Source organism: Nothoprocta perdicaria, unplaced genomic scaffold, assembly GCF_003342845.1.
Source record: "Nothoprocta perdicaria isolate Ctin4 unplaced genomic scaffold, notPer1 scaffold_70, whole genome shotgun sequence".
Lineage (NCBI taxonomy): Eukaryota > Metazoa > Chordata > Aves > Tinamiformes > Tinamidae > Nothoprocta > Nothoprocta perdicaria.
In genome coordinates, this window is record NW_020455977.1 from 3,242,989 (window position 1) to 3,267,043 (window position 24,055).

The window sequence follows — 24,055 nt, forward strand, 5'->3', positions numbered from 1 at the left end:
TCTCATGTTTTACTTTCTTTTCCATTTACATTTTCTCCTGTAGCCCTTGAAGTATCAGATTTACAGACTTCTTTTATATAGCTCTTTTTGATATTGTGAAAGTATGAATCTGTGAAAATAAGACAATAAAGCAAGCAGATGAAGGAGGAAAAAGAATGGTCTTAAATTAAAATGCATCTGGTTATTCCGATAGCTAATTAAAAGTCATATTTAAGTTATTAGTAAAAAATAAAGCATTTACACAAGCTGAAGTTTCATCTTACTCAAGGCGACTGAAAAACACTGTATTACAAGCAACGAAATATGTTTGGCTTTCAATATATAGAAGACATTTACTTAAAGAAGTGTTGCATTCAGTAACAATTACAACAATTGAAACCATATTTCCTTTAAAGAAATGAAAGATACCTTCAATTTTTAATGACTTTGTTATGATGAATTTTGTTACTCTACCACTTCAAATAAATTAAATGCTACAACTACATATCATCCTAGTCAAGTAGTGCATTAAAAGCCAAAAAAGCAAAATAGCTTCCACAAAAATTCTAGACTAGCATATAATAAGTAATGTTTCATGAAGTGCCACATAGCCATTTAATTTTTAATTTATGTATTGATAGTTATTTTTAATTTATGTAATGATAATTATCATAATATTTGTACAGTGAAGTAAAAACGTTACAATGTAAGTTATTATTTAAAACAGAAAAGCATTCTTGTTTTTCTACTCATCTATGCAAACATCAACTGATGTTATTATTTTTGTCAAAGATTTAAAATCAAAGCAGGCACTGATGTTTGTAACAAGACTCCAAATGTAAATTAAAATACTTTAGACAAAAGGCTTTCAGGCAAGTGATTCTCCCATAGAGGGATGATTTTCACTTGTCTCCAGGTGTAACATTATGTGCACTGATGGGCTGATCAACAGAACAGAACTGCTCCCCAGCTGTAATCAGAAGTGATTGATGGCTGGGACAAAAAGTTGATTATCATGACAAGTCCACTGATGCAGAGAAAATAGGCTGTGCTAGGGAAAGGATAAAACCTGTTCAGAGATTACCTTCTAAAATCTCCTTTATAAAGAATAAAAGAAACATTTATGCTCATCCCAAAAGATCTACTGTAAATGAACTCTGTAAATTTACTATGCATCTGTACCTGCAGTTACTCTATCATAACACAGTGAAACCTATATAAATGTCAAACTGAATAAATCCTTATCTTTTTAACTTTTATTTTTGAGGTCAACTTCTCAGATTCATATATATATAATATACAAAAAATCCATATCAACCTATATATATATTAAAGTGTTTGCATACTGTACCAGTAGAGTACTGCCTCTGTTTCAGTACATGTTCTGAATTCATAATCAAGTTTTTAAAGGCCATGGGGGACTGAAGTGTAAGTGCCATATTGGATTCTTTCCTGAAAAGAAGTCAGTCCCCTTTGGCCATTCTAAACCTTTAAAGACTTCATTTTCGATTCAGATCAAAAACATGAACATGAGTAGAGGCAATACACCCTCAAAGGTACAGTTCAAATATGTGCATTTTTATTCTAATGTAAAGCTTTTAAAAGTAGATATTGGGTTCCATCTCTTTACAGGATCAGACTCCCAACTGTTGGGAATTACACATGAAATAGCAGTGTCTTCAGAGAATAAAAAACATGCAAGGAGTGATAAAAGTACCAAGTCGCTGAAAAAAAAGCCAGGCCTAGAGGTTCTGAAGTAGAGTTTGTTTATATGGGGTAGAGTTAAGTTTCCTCTCACCAAAGGAAATAATATAATTGCAGCAAGAAGTGGCGGTACACATACAGTGAGAAGAATATGTCATGGGTACCCTGAGGAGTGCATGGGTATCGGGAGGGAGAGAGGAAGGAAGGAAGGAAGGAAGGAAGGAAGGAAGGAAGGAAGGAAGGAAGGAAGGAAGGAAGGAAGGAAGGAAGGGTCCAGATTTACTATAGGATTATCTGAAAAGATTCTGTACCTTATAGAATGGGATATAATCAAATAAACCCAAGGCCAGGGGCAATTTTACGTTAATTTAAGGCATTATTAAAGAATTAGGATATTGTTTCAAAAGAGGAGTTACATTAGTTACATCAGTAGAAAATACCTCAAATATATATGTGTAGGGCAACAAGTAGGTTGCAAAGCAGCAGTTTCTGTCTTTGCAGTTGTAACAAGCAGCCTTTGCTGTCAATGCAGCATGGGAAAGAATTGGTATAGAGGGAGAGAGAATTTTTTCCCCCTACTTTTTATATAGTTTCATACATCTATACCAAATTCCCTCATTTATATAATAGTATTTTCCAAAGAACAGTTGAAGCATATTAAAGCTTCATTCCCACAATTCCAGCCAAAGACATTCTAAGAAAATCCCGTTAGCCACTACCTGCCCAACAGTAGTACTTGCATTAAGTTCTATTATGTCCTCCTACCACTAGGTATAAAACCTTCCTGAAAATACTGTACTGCAAAGAATATAGATATAGAATCCAAATCATTAAAACCACTGAAAATAGATACATTATTTGCCTAGAAGTCATCTTAGTGACTGACAGAGAGTTCACAAGGGGACAAGCTGTTTTCATTGGTGGCCAGCGATAGGACGAGGGGTAATGGCCATAAGCTGGAGCACAGGAAGTTCCGTCTCCAGGTGAGGAGGAACTTCTTTACTGGTAGGGTGACAGAGCAGTGGAACAGGCTGCCCAGGGAGGTTGTGGAGTCTCCTTCTCTGGAGGTCTTCAAAACCCGCCTGGATGCCACCCTGTGCCACATGCTCTAGGCGTGCCTGCTTGAGCAGGAAGGTTGGACTAGATGATCTCTAGAGGTCCCTTCCAACCTTAAATATTCTGTGATTCTGTGATTCACATTAAGCACTTTCCTGACACTGAAAGCAGACTGTTGAAATTCTACAGTCCATCAGACCATTTAGCTCTGCATTTTTTTTTCTTCAATTCCGTTTTCTTGTTAATTCCTCTGTTCTAATTCAATCACTTCTGAGAAAAGGGAAATTTTTGACAGTAACAAGCATGGATATGTTCGAACATAGGAAGGAGACTACTTTTATTTCAGACTTTCTTAGTAAATCCTCTCACCTTAGCCTTTCCCTCTTTCTTTTGCTGCTCTTTGCAGTTCTGAGATCATTTGAGGCCAGGCATAAGTTAAAAGTTAGTCCCAAAGGGCAGATACTGCAACCATTCAGTTCAGTGCTAGAAGCAGAAGCCATTTAAACTAATCTGTCTCCATATTCCACAGTCAGAATATGGTCAGTAATCTTTTTTAAAATTATAAACAGGTCTATCCAAGAGAAGCTTTACCTATTCACAGATCATTTCTAGCAAAGTCAAATGATTTGTAGGAGATGTCAAACCTTTAATTTCTCCAGGATGATGTTCATATGCTAAATCTGACTTCAATGTTTAGCAGGCCTGGATTTTGGTCATGTCTCCTTAGCCTTTTCCAGCTTCCAGGAAGCTGGAAGTATTTCACTCTACTAGCTCCTGTATGTAAATACTATCTCCTCACCTGCCTCAGTTGTATGTGGCTGGAGACTGAATTTTGAGGAGGAAGGTATCAGTCTTACCAAGAATTCACTGTATTCACACTGCTTTCTGTTAAGTATTCTGAAAATGTTTTAAGAAAATATATGTTATGTGAAAATTCATAAATCCTCTTCTGTATTTCATAGTTTATAAATTATTTATTTTTTATGTTAAATTATATTCTTTTGAAATACAGAGCACAGTCAAAAACAAAAGCTATGGGTCTCCAATATGCGCAAAAGGGACACAGGTCTTGACAACAATTTATATTGCTGTCCCAGCATTTAAAACTGTGGTCTAGGAAACAGAAGGTAATCCCTCTAAAATGTGCTGTGCATGCCTATAAAAACAGAAGCCACTGAATTTCCAACCAGGCAGAAAAAAAAATATTGGGTTGTTGTCAAATTTTTCATATATGCAATCTATGTGCAAAATATTCTGTGCTATCTGCTTTTAGAACGCCAAAAATCACATATCTCATGTAGTTTCTCTTGCAACTCTTTAAATTTTCCACAATGTATTGATATTAATGCCAGATATCTCAAAGAAATCTCTGCACTAATCACTTTCAGTGATTATTTACTGCTTTCTCCAAAGGATACTATAAACCAGCATCTCTGGAAAAGTGTTGACCTATGAGTATATTTCCACCCTGACTCACATTCTGATGTCAAATGAATGGCATGTGCAATTCCATGCTTGAAATCTGTATTTGTTTCTTCTAACATTGAAGTACGGGAAACACGGTGCATCACTAGAAAGAGACAGTGTGTGTTGAAGTCATTAATTTTGCAACAATATTTATTATGGGAGAGATAAAAGTTAATGCTATATCCTCACAGAATAACACCAGCTTCAAAGGGATGCTGGTAATTCCTAGGAGTTTGCATAGACGAGTCCTCTTATAGAAGCAGGATGATGAACTCATAGATTTATCCATATATAAAGATTCAAGGAAAAATTGCCCTGAGACAGTAGATAAAGAAATTTGATGGCTAGCAATAGCAGCAGCAGTTGAGTAAGGAATGTGTTTGCTGTAACACAAGCAGAACTCCTTGCATTTACACCAAAAAAGGGTTTTGAATCTGTATTAGGTTAATTCCAAGGCTAAACCCAGAATAGGAGGCACATTTTAAATATATACAGAATAGAAACACGTGGTTACAATTGCAAAGAGAAAAGTGACTAAGGGAAATATTATACATGGCTTCAAATACCATTTAGACATATCTCTGAAGAGAAAGTTGAAAAATAGTGGAGTTGAAATTAGGAAGGCGAAATTCTAAATTACCTCAATTACCTCTAATTACCTCTATCAGGTTTTCCTGATTGTTAATGGACTAACTTTTGAACAGTCCATAGTCTGTCCATCACATGTTGCAGATCAAAAAATGAAGTCTCTACGATCTCTTCAAAACCAGAGAAACAATTTTGAAATTTGTAAAGCAATAGGTCATCTAATCTGCCTCTCAGCTCCAGGACAGCACTGAGCGCATGCTAACAAATCTCACAGTGGGGTGTCTAACTTGTTTAGACCCTCCACTGACAGGGAGTTCATCTGTCTCCACATATTTCATTCCATAATTTCAAACCTTATTCTCTGTTTCATTGAATATCCCAACAAAACATTTCTTGAAGCGAATTAAACAATTTCTTGTACTGAAACCAAATACAAAGATCAGTTGATCACTGTGCCCTTAGTAAGTCCCTTTCATGTATTGAATACTCACTATATTTTCCTTGTCTTTTTCACTTCATATCCATGCAGTCTTTTCTGCTCTGCTCAACCGAGTGATATTTTTAAATGTTTTGTAATTCTTGTTGATCTCTTCTGAAGTTTCTGAAGTTTTTACAAAAGTTTGATGAGACTACTGTAAATAGCTCCTCATGTAAGGCATTACTAATTTCAAGTGATGAAGACTGCTTACCTACCTATTGTCACATGTAACACTCTCAAGGAAAAACAAAAGCATAGGATTAGTTTGACTTGATTTATTTTTATTTTTCCTATATCTTCCCCAATTAGACATATTCTTGACTTATATCCAGATTATGATTTGCTATAATTTCTCTTTGCCCATTAAGCCAAATATTTATCGTTTTACTACCTGTACATTTGATTTTTCCAAACTAAGCACAGTAGTTTTATGTTTGTATGTATTGCATTAATTTGAATTCCAGATTATTTTTGTTCAGCTGATGAAGATCACTTTATATTACAATCCTGTACTTTAAAGTACTTGTCATTCCTCACCGTGGTGCCATCCACAAATCTAGTATGTGCATTCTTGATTCTGTCACATCTGTTGTTAACGAAAATTCAAAGCAGTACCAGACACAGAAGTGGATCCTGACTTGTAGCAATCTTTTGTTTTGACAACAAACCACCAGAAACTACTTCGAATACAGTTTTTCAGTCTGTTGTGCAACCAGCTTTTAAAGATTTAATCTGAACCATATTTCCCTACTTTCTTTATAAGGCTGTCACATAGGACTGTATCAGCTCTTATTAAAGCCAAAATATATCACACCTCCTTATTTCCTACTATCTATTAGGCCAATTTCCCTGTCAAAGGAGAAGATTAGATTGGTTTAACATGATTTGTTCTTGACAAATTCATGTTGGCTGTTTCTTATCATCGTGTTATCCACGCAGGTACTTGCAAATTGATACTCTAACCATTTGTTCTACATACCAAGCATAACCTAAACATTCTATAAGTCCTCTGGTCATGCTACTTTCCCCAAAAAAGTCACAATGTAGTACAATACTATGCAGCAATGTTGCACCCTTATATATCATAAAGCCTTGAATATTCTTTTACTAGCACAGAACCTTTTGAATTCTTATGACTTTGTACTGCTGACTTGTGTATCAATTCAAAGGTCATGTTTGCTATATAAGGGCAGAGCAAACAAGGTTAAAACAAAATGAATAAGGACACACTGAAGACCATTCATTGCATGATTTTCAGAACGGTGCTACTGTTGCTATTTAAGTCAAACAATTATTTCTGGCTAGAACATTTGGAAAAAACCTCTTACAGTGCATCAGAATGGAATTCAAGTCCTGCGAGCACATCAAACATCAACCCCCTGCCCAAACTTTCACAAAAGGCAAATCCTTCAGACATCTACATTCAACAAGAGAGAAAAGTAAGAGAACCCCTCTGCAAGCATTGACTTGGACGACATGGACTGTTGCTGCCTAGAAGAAACCATGAAATTAGAAAGTCTGGCAAAGTGGAATGGCAAGTTCCAAACAGGTATATAAAAAGAAAACACAGTAATTTTTTTTTTCCTCCAATCAGCATTCTTTATTTTTTTCAGTGAGTTTTAGCAAAGACTTTACTCATATACTCATATATCTGTAAGCACATGACTTGTCCTTCTGAAGTCAGTTGGACTTCATTCTGCAGGGTACTTTAACAGATGTTTAATGTTTTCAAATGCTACAAATGTAGGTATTTCACATCTTCTGAATTGGCCCAGTAGCACTTAGCAGCTGGCAAAATCTAAATGGCAACACACAGACTTGCAGCTAAACATATACCTAACTGGTTTGCCCTGTACTGGATGCACAATATTAATAGAAATTCCATACACTGAACTCTGTCAATACAAATAATAATTATAAAATTAACAAAGTTCACTGCTAAAAACAGGCCACCAAAACCTACTTTTTCTGTTCTAATGTTTATTTCTCAGCATGGACAGCTTTTGGTTACTTGCTCATTCCTTCCTTCCCTTGTATGAAAAGATTTATTTTAACAAGAAACACCGAACACACAGCTGTCAAGAAGATTTATGGATAACTCTTTTAGAAAGAAGCCAAATGATTTTAGACTATTGTACTGCCTTTTCTCATTTTTCTTTGAAACATAATTTTGATACCATGTAACCAGAAAAAAAAAGCTCTTCTGCACTGAAAGCAATCTGTATCAAAGCAAAGAAAATTCTGTATTTGCTACAAAAATGAAAAAAAACTACAGACCAGTTTTATTGTAAACATTTTCATAATGCTGTCATGCAGTAGGTAAATGGAATTTCTATTCATTACTATCTGATAAATCCTATCTCTAGTATCTAAAAATAAAGATGCACCAGTAGAAAAGCCACAAAGCTGTAGTTTTTTGTGCAGAAAAGCCATTTATTATTCTTATGACATTAAATTATGTTCAACAAAATGTAGTGGAAATGTAAGGTAGGAATATTAAGCAAGTGAATTTTTTTTCATCAAAATTAAAGCAAAATTAACAGTATGTGTGAGCTTGCCACTCACACAGTACAGTTATCATAAACTAAATAACTTTAGCCAGGAAACACTGGCTACTTAGTATGGGATGCGTTTCTTTAAAAGCCTTAATGGAGTATAAGGGTAGTAACGTCATTCACTGGAGTGAGAAGAGAGGACCACCAATTTCTTCTGCTTAGAAAAGAATAGGGGAAGAGTAAGCTGTCCCAGGTCAACCACTAGACATCATTTAGAATATAATTTGTCCACCAATCAGAAATACTGTGGGAGCTTTAAAAGTTAGTTTAATATTAAAAGAAGAAAAAAAATTATATTCAGAAAGAATGTAAGTCTCTCTAGTGCTATTAAGCTGCTTTGAAAGGATCATCAGTTCAACCTTCGACTGAACAGAGTGGCAGAACTGGAGCTTAAGCCTCTAACACATCAAGGTGTGAAGAGATGACTAAATATATGCTTAGCAGATTTTCTTCCAGGAGTTTGCTGTGAACAATCTAAATGAACAGGTTTCTTCTGAGACTAGTTTACTTGAAGCTGTAGGCAACTCTGAAAATCATCATTGTTTCCTACTCTCTCTTCTTTGGAAGACTATCATTGCATACCACTGACCTGAGTTAGTTGTATGAGTGTCCAGTGATATATTGTTTGCTTCTCTATAGAAGATTTTTAATTACAAACACTTTGCTCTGGATTCCCTCTGCCTCTAGGCATTTGACTAGTTCCCCTTAGTTGGGAAATTTTCCATCCTGTATATCTATCATCTGAGATGTGTATCTGTTAATGACTAAGTTTAATGTTGTATTCAACCTCTCTTTTGTCTGAATCTTTTTGCAGACTATTAAATAATATTCCCTCTTTGAAAGGTGTTTCACTTTTGTACATAATACTAAGGTGTTTGACATCTCTTGTAGATATATACTGTGTTTGTTTCAGCATGACTTTTTCCTTAGATGAAGCTGAAAATCCTGAAAGATCAGACAGGCAGCTCAGCCAACCTGATCTGCTGCTGCCCCAAAGTTTCCATCTTCCCTTAAGCTGCAGTTTGTTATAATCCTCTCCTGTGAATGGCTTGGTATCCACAGTCTTGGATTCTAGAATCTAGTTCCTTAACAGAAGAGCCTAATTTGACCAGACTCTCATTTTTATCCATGGGGGACATGATAGCTCCATGTGGCATATTATCCTATCATCCTTCTTAGCATCACTGTATAATAATGAAGTAGATGTTGTAAAAGGAAGGTGTCCATTCAGTTCATGAAGTAGAAAATCTGCAGTTACCAATGAAAGTACATATTTGATGCTGTCAGGTCTGGTAATCATGACCAGTATGTTGTTAAAATTCTTTCTAAGCAGTAAAAGAAGCTGATGGAAATGAAAAGCATTATTTTAATTCAGAGATGGCCAATCCTTTATAGAAGGCATCAGGGATCAGTTTAGGTTTTTGATAAATTAATAACTTCAGTAAGCAATTGATAAACTAAAACAGGTTGGTTAACAGTTTATAAATAGCTGTCCACAATGAAGTGATAGCAAACAAGACTTCTTTCTCTTCTTCATATTACTACCACTAGGAAGAAACTTTGTGGACATTTCTGGGTTGGACCTCACACTTCATTCAAATATTTTTGGTTTGACACACAAGATTTCCATGTAAAGGGTAGTGAAAAAGCAATAACTGAAAGACATTTAAGGGGTAAATAACTTTGCACCAGAAAGACACAGGTCACAAAACTTACTGCACAGACTCTCAGAAGTCAATATATTGCAGTGTGCCAAGTTTTGTTTGTATTAATAACACTACTAGAGAAGGAAATACAGGAGAAAAACACTGAAAAGCCTTTATGGGAGAGAACAGGTATTCTTTGGCAAGGGGCAGCATAGCACATTATTCTTTAGTATAGCTATTGAGTGGGAGGTCTCCTCTCCATATTAGAGACCATCTCTCCATTTCAGTTTGCTCTAAATTCTTTGGAGTGAAAGAGTGCAAGGTAGAAGAAAAATAGCATAGATCATCTGCTATATGTTATTTATTTTCTACAATTATGGATAAGCAAAGATATTGCCAAAGGGTATAAAAAAAAGGAAAGCACCTTTAGAAGGATTATAACTTAAAACAATATACAGGAGAAGAAGGGAGGCAAACATAACCAGGATCAGTAGAGAAATTAGGACCCTGCAAAGTTTATCCTTATTAGCAGAAATGGATGAATCCATTTGCTGATTTACCCTCTGTTCAACATAGCTGAAGTTGATGGCCTTACAGGGCTATCTAGAGGGAAAATCTGGTCTGGGATATAAAAATTACCGAATAATTTTGTTTATTTGCAGCACCCTATAGCCTTTTCATCTCCTGAGCCACAAACTAGAATCATGATGTTTCATTACGTTCAATTTATGCAAATTATTGTGCATACTAGAAGATAAATACACATTTCTAATCTGATATTAAATGATAGACTTACATCAGAATTAAATCTCAGCTGGCAAATGTTGCATGATATGATTTGCTTTCTTCGATGAGGAAGAGGAACCCCAAATGTATGATTTATTACAGCTTTTTGAATTGGGTCCATCTGTAAAGAGAAAAGAAAAGAAAGAAATAAAAGCATTTGCTGTTCCACTGTATGCTGTCTATGTAGCATGTAATAAGAGATAATCTACATCATGTCAGACCATATTCAATGCTACAATAAACTATAAATCTTCTTTAAAAATATAGTACTTTATGCTTTTTTAATAAAACGGAAAAGTAAAAAGGAACAAAGAGGAACATCATTAGCTATATTTAAATGCATATCTTTTAATTAGTTTTACATGTACCAATCTCCCTTTACTGAAGAATCTAAAAGCTGTAGACACTGAATAAAATTACTCGCAAAAACACTAATTTATATTTTTAGGTTATACATGAGTAAGCTCTTCTAAATAAAGTAGAAACATCTAAATAAAATGCCCAAGAAAAGAATTGATCACTATGTGAAAGAACACTATATACAAATAATATCAGTATAACACACAATACCCTAATTTTATGAAAAAAAAAAAGAAAAGATTATATCCTGGGATTTGTTGAATTCAATAAAATAACTTTGTGTACGAAGCAACTCCTCCAAACCTAAGAGAAATCTAAATCTTCCATCAGTATCTGGAAGTTATTTCTTGGTTATTTAGAAGATCTTTATTCTTAATAAATCCTAGTTTAAAGATGAATTTCAACTCTCTTAAAGAGCATCACTCTAAACAAACCACTACTAAAAAACTAACCCGTCAGTGTCTGCTAGTCAGAGTCCTGTTTTTTCTTGCTTTTTCTTTTTTACAATAACAGTGTTATAATAACTTGGCTATGTCACTGATTGGTTTTGTCTTTGAAGAGTACTGTTAAAATTCAGAAAATTTGATGAAGTCAAAGTAACTATGCAATGGTAAACCATATAATTGTATATGCTTGGAGAAAAAAATATCTAAGCTCATATCCCTATGATTCTTTTCTTTCTAATTAGTTATGAAAGGGTTATTTAATAAATAAAGAATCAGAGCTTTTTCTCAGAGTAATCAATGATTCAAGCTGTAACAATAGATAGTCATGGCTTCCTATTGCAGAGCATCTAGAAACTAGCTACAGAAATATTCCATCACGACAGSTGTTCAGTGTCAGATGTGAAATAGGTCATGATCTTAAAATCATTTATTTAGAAAGAAATTCAGATCAGTTAAAATAAAAAAAAAAAAGAGCATGCAATATGGAAGAGTGTTAGAGAAAGTTTTTGAAGAAATGTTCTCTTTGAACATCCTCTTTGATTTTACTGCAAAAATCAGATACCTTATACATTTTCACAATCACCAGCACAAAAAAGCATTAATCCCACACAGCTGAAGAATTCATTTTAAACTGTTAAACTGTTCCATAATAATTCATACATAGGTTTAGACTACTTAGAATGTGATATACTAAAAGTTCACGTCATGCTTACACTGTCATAATATGTTTCTTTCCTTTACATTTAAGGAAATCTTGGAAGTGGCTCCTATCTGCAGTTTTGCCTCCTTCACATATTCCAATATGTATTACCATATCCTAGTAGATTACTGATATTTTTACCATGTTTAAAAAATGAACAAATTGAAAAAAAAAGAAAAAAAAGGAACATTTTTTTCCTTGACCTAGCCATAAGTTTTAATTCCAACATTTTCCTCTTTTTTCCAGCTTTCTTTTTCCTGCTCCTCTGCCACCATTTTTCTCCTAATGTACTGACCCTTTGACTATACAAAATAATAAAGGGTAATATTTACCACAAACAGGTAATCTAGAACTGTTTACTATAGTTCTTGCGCTTATGCAATGAATGATGGCTGATATCAACATGCTGGGGGTTATCAGCAAGGTACTGTTCATTTAAAATCACTGTTCTAATTGGAAGTGCCAATGCAAAGAAATAGACATATAAAGTGCTGACTGAAGTAACTAACTTTTGAGAGTTGCATTCACTCACCTTCACAGTAAGGATCCCTGCTTCAAATTCAGCTTGGATTATAATGGAACTGATGCTCGCGTGCTGAGAATAAGGCAAATAATTTTACATATTTACAAAAATTCTTAGGGTGCGGAACAACTTATTTTGTATTCACATTTATTTTGGTCTCATGAAAGATATGTGGTTTCTTTCTAAATCTTTCTACAGGTTTTCTCTCCCTATACAGAGAACCATCTGTATGTTTGCCTTTCCCTTTTTAAAGAGGACTTCTAGACATCTTACTACAGAGTATGGCCTTACAGAGAACTGGATCATCTGTGTTTGTGGCTTTAGAAGAAATGGTGTTCTGCAGAGCCTTCAAGTTAATTGAAAAAACTAATTCAAATGTAAAATAAATAAACAAATAAAAAATGGTAAGAATCCAAATTCAGTTCCATAAAGCCAGACAYTAATAAAGCTGGAGGAGAAAAGTGACTAAAAGTGCTAGAGTGGTACTTGGCATTATTATTTTTCCTAGAGATACTATTTAGAAAAAAAACCCTCAATCCATAAATTACATATAAGCATTCAAAAGCACCAGATAAGCCACCAGAAGTTTTATGCAGGAAATTAAAGAGGTAACATTATACGTAAGTGCAACATGATAAGCAATCAGATCTCACAGACACTGGAAGATGGAGGGGAATCCTGCTGAGAGTCAGAGGAATAAAGAGAAGCAGCTGATTGCGAAGGAAATAGAGAGCAAGGATTGCAGAGAAGTATAAAGAGGGGAATAATATCATATAGCTGAGATAATCAGTGAGCACTGAGATACTTAGCAGAATCTCCAAGTACTTTTAGGTTCACTGAATGTCATTAATTACACACATAAACTCTACTTCAAATTGCATAAATGGTATTTTCTTTCAAAATACAAATGATCATGATAAACTGATAAAATCTGCTTTTTGGTTGTTATTACTGCTGCATTACAATAGCCAGGTTTTCATTTTATGTCTTAGATGTAATTGATTTAATTTACTCCCATTTACAGTGAAGGAAAGAGAGGTTTGCAATTCACATGAAGCATGATTCAGCTGCCAAAGCTGTGCAGAAGCAGAAAAGCAAGGTTTGCAAGATGCCTTTTTTACTCCCTATGCCAGCTCATTTGCACTGCAAGTTACAGAACAGAGGAGACCAGTTGCCCTATGTCTGATATGCTCACTACCTTTTGCCTTCCTATCAGCCAGTACTTATTATTTGCTATATACACAAAAAGGCTATGTCACATTTGTAGCCAGTCCAGAGACAGCTCAAGGTTTACTACAAGCCTCAACATTGGGCACTGAAGCTAAAGAGGAAGGTTTCACATTTCAATTAGTTCCAGATTTGTTTTCAGTGCATAAAATTAACAACAATAACTTTGTGTGTTTTTTAATTATTCCATTTTCATCTCAAGACAACATGACTCTTTTTGATCAAATATTGTGTGTTTTTTAATTATTCCATTTTCATCTCAAGACAACATGACTCTTTTTGATCAAATATTGTATTTCCTTTCCAAGATCTCCATGTTAAACCTGCAATATCCCACAGGAACTGACAATAGAACTGAAGGCATGGCAGAACTTGACCATATCATTTTGTTTTCTTAGCTTAGACCCTACCACTTCTGTTTGCTTTTGTTTATTTATTTAATATATTCAGCATTGTTAGTCCAATCATGTTGACTGTATTCTTATTACTTCTTGAGGATATCATCGAGAGTAAGAGTTTCCGTACTTTGCCGATCCTGAATTAATGGAATAGCTACTGCAGAATCACTGAGAACTTTACCCAGGGAATCCCATATTAGCCTGTGTAACTTGCCCTAAATCAGAGCTGCTATCTTTTAAGGCCTTCTGGACTCAGTTCTCCATGTGAGTTTTAAGTAAATATCTGCAGCAGACAGAACCTGGGCTGGAAAATACCCCTACAAAGCAACTTGATTCTTGAGAAATGTAATTTGATGTCATTGCCACAGATAATTCCCAGGTATGCTTCTCTGTGCTAGGACTCCTTCTTTTTTTTTTTTTTTTTTTTTTTTAAATGAAACTGAAATTCAAACACCTATCTCTTCACTATATATATGTGTGTATATATCTGAATTGCACTAACCTCTAAATGTAAAAATTAGAAGATGAAGGTAAAGGTGGATACGCAAAGCCTGTTCAGGATGTATGTTAGGTCCGAAACAGTAAGTACTTTTACTAAGACATAGAAATGAGCTGCAAAAGGCTGAATCCAATCACTGTGGTCCAATACTCAGCAGAAATACAAAGCAGGTCATCAAAGCTGTTAAGAAATATTTGCTATATATTGTGTTTGTGGTAATTCACAATTGCATAGTGAAACAACTACCCATAAAAAGACTGACCTCTATTACTGGAATAGGAAAGTGAATTCAATGATACAGATATCAACATCTTTTAGAACGTCTAAGAGATTCAAATGTCAATGCAATATAATCACACAATGAAAATAACTGATTTTATGAACACCTTTTTTTTTTTTTTTTTTTTTTACCATATGTCTACAGTTTTATATACACATTTAACTGCAGGTATAAAAAAACACAGTTGTATTAGTACACTTGCAGACAAGACATTAAAATCTCCACATGTGAGTTGACTCCTATGTGCAGATATTAATCATAAAATTCATAGGAAATAAAAAAACTCAGTAGGGACTTACTTCATGCATTCTCTTACCAAACACCAGTGAAACTAAAGAATGTTAGAAACTATGTAAATCCTGTGCCAATCATGTATATACAATACTTTGCAAGAGAATAAAACTCTAACACATTTTCCAACCTTTACATTTAGTGATGAACTTAATCCATTCTTAAATCTGCATGACTGACTGAAGAATTAAAACATAAAACTGCCCACTGCATTGCTGACTTACCAACAGAAGCAGATTCTGAAAGTTTCTCTGGACAGAATTTGAGTATTTACAGTTGAGAAGCACCTCATGAAAACTGAGCAGAACCTCTCTGCTCACAGTAAATAAAGAATTCACAGTAATTTCTCATGCAATTGCACTGCTCAAATGTACAGTTGCAGTATTATTATTATTATTTATGCAATAACTTTGATGTTTCAGAGAACTGGTAAATAGCTAGCATGGATATTACGAGCACTGTGCACCTGGGTGGTAGGTCTGCTCTTCCAGTAGGTGCTGAGTATTTTACTGCAACAACATATACAAGCAGGACAAAAATACATGTGACAGGTCTAAAACTTCCAGAATGTATTAGATTTACTGGGTATCACATATTGCAATTGACTTATGTGTACATATGCATGTCAAAATTCTTTGAAGTCTATTTACTGTGCATGTTTGAAATGTGCAACACATAGCAGATATGAGCCTTTTTAGAACTACAGCTTACAATCTACATGATGCATTCATAATATACTGGTGTCCTGGACAGAAGCAAAACAATTCAACCACACCTCGGTGATTTTAATGTAAACATATTTGAAATAATGTATTTCCATGAGAAATATATCCCAAAATCAGAAATGGATCCCATAGTTAGGGTGAACTGTCCACATCCTTCTCTAACAACACAATAATCCACAAATATGAAATTTAAACTAATCAAAGAATACAATTCAAAAGAATTGATAGGAATCAGCTTCCACTCCAAAATAGTGGAACATCTTCATTGTTCTATTTTATTTTGATTACTATTTTGCTGCTATGATCTTTGCACAAGTAAAATAATATGATGTCAAATGGTTAAAATATATGTTCTAGATGTGCTACCATGCATGGTTCATCTATTTACAGTTAATTTATTCTGTTTTGCTCTAGTAATTATGATGAATAATTATGCAGTGAATTGAATTCAGCATTCATTTGTTTTTTAGTGTCTACCACTTCTGCTCCTATTGATGAAACAGGGTACCACTAATTTGACACTTCTCTTGTACATTAAAGTGAAAAACTTGAAAAGTGGAATTGAATGCAGCTAAATATAAACCAATTCATAAAAGATACCTAAAAATCTACAAGAATGTGCAATATTTTCAGAAGAATAGCTTTTTACAAAAAAAAAAAATCTAATGTCATGTAACCTGATTATGTAATTTGAATAGTACTTAGAATGAATTCCCAAAGCTGTCTTTCTATTCTCTTGCTGAAACCTTATAAAAGTATAAAGTTTTTTCTTTAGATTAAACTTATTTAATTGTTGTACTTGACTACTTGACTATCATCTGGCTGAACATGATTCTAATATTGCTTTCTTGCTTTCCTTTCCTTTTCTTTATTTTTTTTTTCTTCTGGGCTTTTCTGCTTGGTAGTCAGATGCTGAGGCGGCAGCAGCTTTTCTGGCAAATTGCCTGAATATACAGAAACCAGTCTGAGCAAAAGGATTTGCAGTTGCAGTGGTATTGTAGAAATTCAGTAACCACATAGAGATGATGCAAATCCTTACACTCTGATTGTCTAATAATGGTTGTCAGTCAGAAGACAAGAATTTGCATATGCTTAGGCTAGTTAGAAATAATCACACAGTGATTATGCTAATCAAGCACACTAAACAACATGTGAAAGACTGTCAAACTGGAACAAATCTGTATATGTATGCATATGTAGGCTAAATGCAGAAACACACAGTGCTAAAAGAAAGGTAAGGTTACAAACAAGCCCTTCAAAGATATGAAGTACCCATAAGCCTTAATTTAACATCTTTACAAATATACATTTTCAAAATATGTTCAGATACTTTTAAGATTTTGCTTTATTCTGTCCACAAAATGGACAGCATTCACTTTATGAACAACTGCTCTGTGTTTTGTTTTTCTATCTAGTTCAATAAATAGTACTAAACCATTGACTATATAAAACTTGAATCCTGCTCTCAATGAGAATTATCAGTTTATTCACTACAGTCTTTACTGACACAGGATGTGGGTATTTCACAAGCATAATTAATTTATTTTCAAAACTTTTTTTGTTAGATAAAATGGTTTTATTTTTGTTTGTTTGTTTTTTGGGTTTTTTTTTGTTAAGTAAATTGCAAGCTGTGGCACAGGGAAGATGGACAAAGACATACCTTAGTTTCAGCTACCCCATTTAATACATCTTACTATTATTTGGCCTTTTTTATGTTCAACACACAGTTGCTGACTTTAGATTCATCTATGAAGCTACACAATTTAAACGTAGTCTTATTTCACTAAGTTAATTGCACAATCCATAAAGTCATCTGTAAAAAGTCTGGGCTAAGTGACTTGTCTCCCACCAAATGAAAACACAGAACTCTCCAGGGTGGTATTCAACTGTTTTTCTGGCATAGAATGGCCCTTTCTTTTTCCTCAGTCCCATCTGATTGAAAACACGTTTTCCTATTTCTCCAGCAAACAGAGCAAATACACCATGGATAATAACCTTCTGAGTTACAAAATTATGATTATTCCTTAGTGATTATGCAAAGGATATACAAAATTGCACCAAATCTAGAAAATTCTCCCAAAGAACTGAAGATGTGGGAGACCCAAGTGTAGCATGTTTGTCATGTTGCTCAATTATCCAGTAGGCAATGCTCAGTGCTATGACTGCAGCATGAGAACAGAGTAGCATGGAAAAAATCATCTTGAAAGCAGAATAAAAATGCACTCCATTTCTGGTACGCATTACAAAAGTGATACAGCAAAAAGGTGAGCCTTGTTTGAGCAGTGGCAAAGGTTAAAAATATTATTAAATATATAACAGCTTTTTAAAACAAGAGAAAAATTTATACTCTCTCTGCACATAGCAGTAAAGATAAAAACCTAAGTTTCACATATACCATTTGCTTTCTCAGCTTCAGTTGAGAAAAGGAAAAAATAAATTTATGAGAGAAAGAACACAAAAAAGCTACGGGTATTTTTATGTGTGGTGCCTAAGAAAAGAGCTCAGAACAAAAGGTTGGCAGACATAATGAGGGTTACACAATAAATTCCGAACAGGGTCATTCATATGTGAATGAATTTCAGAAAACTGGACAAAGTGTTACCATTGGTATTTAATAACAGTGTGTCTTTTTAATCACAACAAAAACAAAAGCAGGATGTGTGCCAGACAGAGAACTGGCAGAGAAGGACTTGATTCACTTCTACAAAATTGGTTTCTGAAAGGAGAATTCCTCACAAATACATGAGTTCAAAGTGGCCACTACAATCTATTACTTGTTTTTCAGAGAAATGAGTGCCTAACGCTGTGTTTAAGGAGAGAAAAGCAATTTTGCAATTCAACCTTCCTGATCCTGGTGCTATGCTTATTTAGGCTGTTTTTAATATAATTATTTACCATGTTTGTTCCAGTGTCTCTAAAGAAAACATTAAAAACAAATCTGTAGAATGTAATTATAACTTGAACATATTCTTTCCCACCTGAAAAAGCCCAGCTCCAGACAAAGATGCTTCAGACATCATTACTCTTTCCAGTCTATGCTTGCATAGAATTTCAATAACATTTTAAAATCTATTTTCAAAATTGAGCTAAATTTTAACTCTGGAAGAAGTTACAGTACACACCCTGCAGGAAACTAAAAGGGAATCTGAGATATCTCATGTGAGATGTCTCTCACATGCAAAGCAAATAACATTATGGGGACAGAATCTCTTTAACCTTTTGTGAGGGGTAAGAGGTTATTCATACTGAGCAAATATTATGCATGAAGCAAAGGCTAAAACACAGCCATTGAAAATTAAAGACATGAAAAACTGTCACATTCTCATTTTATAATGTTTTGAACTTAGATAGTAATGAAAATAATCCTTCTTGTACTTAATAGCTACACATGCATTAGCAGCACCAGAAGTCCATTGGAACTAAGCAGAACAGCCTCCTAAGCAGATCAGAGAAACAGGTTGGAAGCTCTAATTCTTTGCTAGTTTGCATTTCAAAAGGTTAAAATATGACCAATCTGGTTTCTGCTTTAGATTCTTTTGAGATAAGAGAAAAAAAAAAAAAAANAAAAAAAAAAAAAAAAAAAAAGAGAGAAGACAGACAAGAATTCAGTACTAACGGAGATAACATCATTAACCAACTTACTCCTTCACTGGTGTTTCCATTTCTACTTTCACATTGTGTTTCTGCCTTTTGAGTAATTCTCTAGTGACTGCTACTGAATTTTTTCTCTGCCTCCTGCCAGTCTTCATGACTGGATCATTTGTGTGCTCCTAAGTGCCCTAAACAGCTGTGCAAAATACACTTACAGCTTGTTCATTTCTTACAGTACCTTATTTCCTTCCCATCTATCTCTGGAAGGTGACGTAATAAATAATTCTCACCATATTTTCACATAATTTGGTAAAAGATGGAGAATTAACAGTGCATATTGTCATGCTTTTTTTTAAAAATAAAGTAGTAAATGAATTATCTGAATGATGCGTCAAAATCAAAACTTGACAAAAAAGTATTACCAGGGCAGTTCTGACCTCGCCTCTTGAGCTTTTGGCAAATCAAAACAGAACTAACAGAAGCAGAGGAAGGAAAGGAAACCTAATGTTATGTTTCTGCATTCAAAAACACAAACACAAAAAGCTAGGAAATCTTACTCGGGTCTAGCATAGTAATTTCTACTCCTTCCAAGAGTCCATTACTATAAATAATTACTAATTTCTCTAGACAGTCAAAAATATGCACATAACAGAGGCTTTTGGTTGTTAGCACTATGCCAATTACTTTTGTTTTGTATTAGGAAAACTATAATGAGAATTTGCAAGAGGAAATACACAGGAGGATTTCTTGACCATCATGACAGTGACATGGTTTATCTCTACACAAGTAATTAAGTAATTTGACTTGAACTTATCTCATTTTTTACTTTTTTTTTCTTTTTTTTTTATTGTCAAGAGTTATGTCATACTCATTTTGGTCTTTGAGTGATTGTAGATTAAAGAAATTCAAAATGGATGCCCTTATCCAGATCAGCACCAACTATAATAGTAATATATGAATGCTGAAACTCAGAAGATAAACAAAGGTGCATTAATTGGTTAAGGACTGTGGCGCAAAATGTTTCCACTGCTTTGTGTGAAACCCCAATGAAATAATATGTATATATGGGAACCATAAGTATGACAAAAATATGAGCACAGGAACAGACTGCTCAGAGAGGTTTTAGAGTCTCCTTCTCTGGAGATCTTCAAAATCCGCCTGGATGCCACCCTGTGCCACATGCTCTAGGTGTGCCTGCTTGAGCAGGGAGGTTGCACTAGGTGATCTCTAGAGGTCCGTTCCAAACTCAACCATTCTGTGAATCTGTAAAAAAGGAAGACAGATGTTGAGCTACTGCTGGCAAGCCAGCTCTAAGGTTCTTTCATCTCCTCAGCTTACCTGAAGCTGGGTACAAGGGCAAAACAACTCCTCCTTAACCTTAGAGTGAAGCTCAGGTGTCACTGAGTTTTGTGAATTAATCAGGCTGAAAAGGATTTCACGTATTATTATGAACTTAATCAGAATAGGAAGTCTCATCTGAGTATCTCATAGTGCTTTAGAAGATCTCTTACAGGCAGGTAATTAGCATATCAAAACTGAGGTATAGTAGAAGTTTTGGCAAATCCACTTATGTTCCCATTCATATAGCCTTATGCCTTAACACTAGACAGCACAGGTGTAACTGATACAAGATGATCTGTGTTTGGAGTACCTCACGCAAGGACCTATGCGTGTGAAGGCAGACCATGTATTACCTTTATACTATCTGGTTGTTACTTGAAAGTCAAATACTTGAATGACATCTATTAGCATATCTTTACAGAAAGGAAATTTCAGGATGTGGAAATGGCCCTACTCTGGTTTATTTTGAGGAATTTGTCTTTTATATATAATTTGATGAATATGTATACCATTGCCTTGTCTTTACTGTTATAGTAAAAGGCCCGTCTCAGAGGTATCTCCATGACAGAATAGGTAAGAGGGACCTGATAAAATAGGAGCAACTTGTTTAAGAATTTTGAGAAAAGAAAGAAATAAAAAGTGCAGTTATTCCCCAGCAAGGATTCTTTTGGTTTTGTTTTGTTTTCCTGTCTATCTGCTTAGATATCTGTAGGGCTGTCATTAGTGAGATATTGTTTTTATTTCTCACTCATGGAAATGTCTGTGATTATAACAACATCATAAATTAAAATGTTATCTTTTCTCCTACTACTTCTCCTCTTTTAGCTTTATACCAAAATTGTATCCAAGATGAACCCCACTCACTAGTACTTATTCTGGCTTATCTCAAAACTCTGATGGAATAAGTGACCTTGGATCTCCCCTTGGACGATTATGTCCAGATCTAACACTTACATAACATGTACCCAGATTAATCATTAATGACCAGGATCTTTGTGACACACTTAAAAGGCCAGGAAATATTATCCCTGTTTTACAGATGAGAATGGAGAGTACATCACGGTTCAAGGACACAGAAGAGGTCTGTGCCTGAGTGTGGAGTGAAACCCAGCACCTTCTCCACCAACCCTTTCTTCCTACCTCAGGGCAGGGCACTTGGCTATCCACTCACTGCCATTCACAGTAGCTGCTGCTGTTGCTTCTAGAGTTTCCTACCTAGAGTGAGGAAAGTCCTTACCTTGGAAGCTTTTAGGAGACAGATGGAATAAGGGATAGGATGTCTAAAATTACACAAACACACACACACACACACTACAAACTTCAATGCTCCAAACTTCCTTCTACTCTTCTTTCTGTTCCCTACACCTTTCCCTTTCTCTTTCCTTTATCCCTTGCTTTTCACTTTACCTTCCCCTACTCCCCTACCATTTCTTTTTCACTCATTTTCCTATCTCTTCCCTTTCCCCTACCATTTCCACTTTCCTTCATGATATGACATGCAGTTGCTCAGATCCTTCCACATATGCAAAACTATGGTTAGCATAAAGAAATCTGTGCTGTGATTACCAGTATGAATTAATCACTAAAAATACCTTCCCCTTATTTACTCCTTCAGAAAATGTTTAGTACACAGTCTATGTGAGAAATCACACAGCATGTTGCAGCATAGAAGGTTTGACTGAACCTGAAAAAGCTAGGAATTGTGCTGGATGATCTTGAGAACCAGCCTTTAACTATTTACATATTGCATTTCTGAAACATCATCTTTCAAGTAACTGCTTTTACTTTTATATCTGACATATGATGATAAAAATGACGTTACCTGGGAAAATTCTGTTTGTATGTTTTTTCCTGTCACTTCCTGTCTGCCTTAACTGCAATAAGAAATCTAACCTGCTGAATAGCATTATCCCATTATCCTCCTTAAGTGTGGGGGTTTGTCTCACTAAAACAATACATACACAAATCCACACCATCAGTCTAGTGTTATATTATTATTGCTGATCAGAAACAAATAAAAAACAATTCAAACACAAATCTGGCAAAAGCTTTTAAGATACCTGGCAGCTCAGTTAATACCCACTGCTGTTAACATTAAATGTGAACTCAGGTAGAATACACCATTTCCTGGCTGCTTGCTACAAGACCAGCAATCAGATCTGTTCTTACCTGAGGCTGACATGTGAATGCATGTTCTCATTTCATCCAAATGCTGAATTGTTTATTAGGCTTCTAACCAGGGCATATGTGATGATTGTAATGTGAAAATCACAATGACATCTCCTGGCAATAAGTTTCTCCTCAACGGAGCCTCCACAGAAATCAGACATATACTACATGAGCTTTCATTATTTCTCTTTGAACAGAATGAATTGTTAATGGTGGTCAATTACTATGCAAATATCCAGTAATTGCACCAGTCAAAAGCAAAACATGTTAGGCAGGCACGCTTTAGGAAAAAAAAAAAAAAGACACAGAAATGAGAAATGACTAATACAAGGCATGAGTTAATTATAAGGAAAGGGAGAAAAACTGTTTCTCCATCTGAAGTCTCAAAACCAATGTTGTTTACAATGATGTAACTATAAAAGAGCAAAGCTACAACTTTAAACTGGCATATTGCAAGTTCCATGTTTCTATAATTATGCTTTTGCTGTCTAAGATTAATCAGGCTAGTTAATGATGCAAAAAATTACATTTATATTCCAGTCCGAATACAGCTGTACTGCAAGCTAAGATCTAAGTGCTATTAAGGTAAATGGAATTAATGGCCTGGCCCTGGCAATCTTTATATCTATCAGTTACTAATTAACATTCTTCTGTAAAGAATAATTTATGAGGGAAAAAACACATACAGATGCAATAATGTTAAAACTCGCCACACGCAGCACGGTCACAGGGTAGTTGTGCCACTCTAATAGGCAATGTGTTGTGCTCATTTCAACAGAGAACGAGAAAGTGCCAACTGGCACTGCAATCAGTAAAATCTTTTATGTTGTCATTTATTTTATATGGCAGCAAATTATTACTCGCAAGGATGAACTTTTGTGGAAAATGTCGACTTCAGCTAATAATGGAAGGACTGAGCAGGAGAAACAATAAAAAGCTGGTAGGTAAATTAGCTATGAAGAAAAATGAACACAGTGTGTTATCTTTGTGGATAATGCAGCACATTTGCTACTTTCAATACATGACTTCCAACTTGATTACTGCTTTTATGCATTCAGTTCCTGCATTAGTTTTAAAAGCATTCCTATCAAACGTTCAGCACAATCTTAATTTGGCTCTCCTCTGATTTTGCCTTTATGATGCAAAAAGAGATGCATTACTCTTCAGGGTCCTTTTTCAAATCCTCCTTATCTTCTTGCCTGTGAATTTATGCACCATCACTTCACATACCAAGTGCTTTCAACAG

General features: G+C 34.9%; 1 protein-coding gene across 2 annotated transcripts in view; it reads right to left on the reverse strand.

Moving 5' to 3' along the window:
• ZNF385D (zinc finger protein 385D) overlaps nt 1–24,055 on the reverse strand; it is a 150,001-nt gene that overhangs the window by 76,049 nt on the left and 49,897 nt on the right. The window contains exons 3-4 of one of the 2 annotated variants that reach the window (XM_026050788.1): nt 12,298–12,360; nt 10,270–10,380 (exon numbers count right to left, since the gene is read on the reverse strand). In XM_026050788.1, coding sequence (XP_025906573.1) covers nt 10,270–10,380; nt 12,298–12,360 — 174 coding nt within the window. The remainder of the gene's footprint in view (nt 1–10,269; nt 10,381–12,297; nt 12,361–24,055) is intronic. The other variant, XM_026050789.1, reaches the window with a different exon arrangement.